Source organism: Hylobates moloch, unplaced genomic scaffold (assembly GCF_009828535.3).
Source record: "Hylobates moloch isolate HMO894 unplaced genomic scaffold, HMol_V3 SCAFFOLD_15, whole genome shotgun sequence".
Classification (NCBI taxonomy): domain Eukaryota; kingdom Metazoa; phylum Chordata; class Mammalia; order Primates; family Hylobatidae; genus Hylobates; species Hylobates moloch.
The window spans coordinates 36,461,426-36,463,607 of NW_026652290.1; the positions used below are offsets into that span (position 1 = coordinate 36,461,426).

At 44.0% G+C, this 2,182-nt stretch overlaps 1 protein-coding gene across 1 annotated transcript; it reads left to right on the forward strand.

The window, feature by feature from the left end:
* Nucleotides 1–263: 263 nt before the first annotated feature.
* LOC116484210 (small ribosomal subunit protein eS21-like) lies at nucleotides 264–503 on the forward strand. Its single transcript, XM_032753616.1, has one exon. It carries the CDS (start codon nucleotides 264–266, stop codon nucleotides 501–503), a length of 240 nt encoding a protein of 79 aa, XP_032609507.1.
* Nucleotides 504–2,182: the final 1,679 nt, after the last annotated feature.

Here is a 2,182-nt window from a genome sequence, read left to right on the forward strand (position 1 = left end):
CAAAAAAAAACAAAAACAAACAAACAAACAAAAAACTCTGAATGCTTACCTACACATAGAAAAAATAATTATACCAAAATGAGATATCACAATTCTACTTTTAAATTTCAATTTTAACCTTATTATCAAAAAACTTTTGTGAAAGTACAGCATACATACATATTACCAGCTTGGGAACAAATTAAAATTGCAAATGCAATAATTATCACAAAATGGCTTTCTCTGCTGACGCGCAGTGTGGTGGCAGCAGGTGCGGCTTTGAGATGCAGAATTACACTGGTGAGTCCGTAGACCTGTACGTGCCATGGAAATGGTCCAATAGCAACTGCATCATCGATGCCAAGGACCATAAATCCATCCGGATGAATGGGGCCAAGGTTGACAAGGTAGCAGGCAGGTTTAACCGCCAGTTTAAAACCTATACTATCTGCGGGGCCATTCGCAGGATGGGTAAGTCACGTGACTCCATTCACCAATTGGCCAAAGCCGACGGATTGTATTAAAGAACTTTTGACTGAAGAGAATCATGGAAGTGGAATATTTGTCATAAATAAATAGTAAAAACCTAAAAAAGGTCAGGCACGGTTGCTCACGCCTGTAATCCCAGCACTTTGGAGGCCAAGGCAGGTGGATCACCTGAGGTCAGGAGTTGGAGACCAGCCTGGCCAAAACATGGCAAGACCCCGTCTCTACTAAAAATACAAAAATTAGCCTGGCACTGTGGCAGATGCCTGTAACCCCAGCTACTCAGGAGGCTGAGGCAAGGGAATCACTTGAACCCACGAGGTGGAGGTTGCAGTGAGCCAAGATGTCTCCATTGCATTCCAGCCCTGGCAACAGAGACTGTGTCTAAAAAAAAAAAAAAGGACAGGCGCAGTGGCTCACGCCTGTAATCCCAGCACTTTGGGAGGCCAAGGCAGGCGAATCACGAGGTCAGGAGATCGAGACCATCCTGGCTAACACGGTGAAACCCTGTGTCTACTAAAAATACAAAAAAATAGCCGGGCGTGGTGGCAGGCGCCTGTAGTCCCAGCTACTCCAGAGGCTGAGGCAGCAGAATGGCGTGAAACCGGGGGGCGGAGCTTGCAGTGAGCCGAGATCGCACCACTGCACTCCAGCCTGGGTGACAGAGCGAGACTCCATCTCAAAAAAAAAAAAAAAAAACCTAAAAAAAAATTATTGCAAATTAAATACATCTGTACAACCTTCACTTAGGTCAATAGAACATCACCTGCATCCCAAAAGCTTCCCTTCTGTCCTCAACAAAGCAAAAGTCCTCCTAATCATGATTCCCTCCTTCTTCCCCTAAGTGTCGCTGTCCAGACTTTTTTTTTTTTTTGAGATAGAGTCTTTCTCTGTTGCCCAGGCTGGAGTGCAGTGGCACCATCTCGGCTGACTGCAACCTCCGCTTCCCAGGTTCAAGCAATTCTCCTGCCTCATCCTCCCAAGTAGCTGGGATTAGAGGCACTGACCATCACACCCAGCTAATTTTTTTTGTATTTTTAGTAGAGACGGGGTTTCACGGTGTTGTCCAGGCTGGTCTTAAACTCATGACCTCGTGATCTGCCTGCCTCAGCCTCCCAAAATGCTGGGATTACAGGCATGGGCCACTGCGCCCAACCCCAGACTTCTAAAAGCATAGATTCCTTTCATCTTTTCATTTTCACTTTCTATAAAAGGAATTAAGTATTATTCTGTCTGGCTTCTTTGGCTCAAAATTGTCTTTGTGAGAATTATCGATAACATTTCACATACACGTTCATTTTGGTTGCTATGACTATTCCATTTTCACCACAATTTATGCATTCAACTGCCAGTGAGTATTTGGATTATTTGTTTGGGGCTTTTCTAAATAATGCTGCTATGCATATTCCTGTCCATGTTTTGGTATACATATGTATATATTTGTTAGATATTACTCTAATAGAATTGTTACCCAGGAGTAGAATTTTTGGTTCACGAAGAATGTATACACTCAACTTTAATTAGAAAAGGCCAAACAGCCTGCTGTGATGCCATATGCCTGTAGTCCTAGTCACTTGGGAGGCTGAGGCAAGAGGATAGCTTGAGCCCAGATTAGCCTGGACAACATTGTGAGATCCTGAAGAAAGAAAGGACAAAAGGAAGGAAGGAAAGAAGGAAGGAAGGAAGGAAGGAAGGAAGGAAGGAAGGAAGGAAGGAA

Bases quoted from the DNA above. Each gene is read 5' to 3' on its own strand.
- LOC116484210 (XM_032753616.1), top strand. From the start codon at position 264: ATGCAGAATTACACTGGTGAGTCCGTAGACCTGTACGTGCCATGGAAA.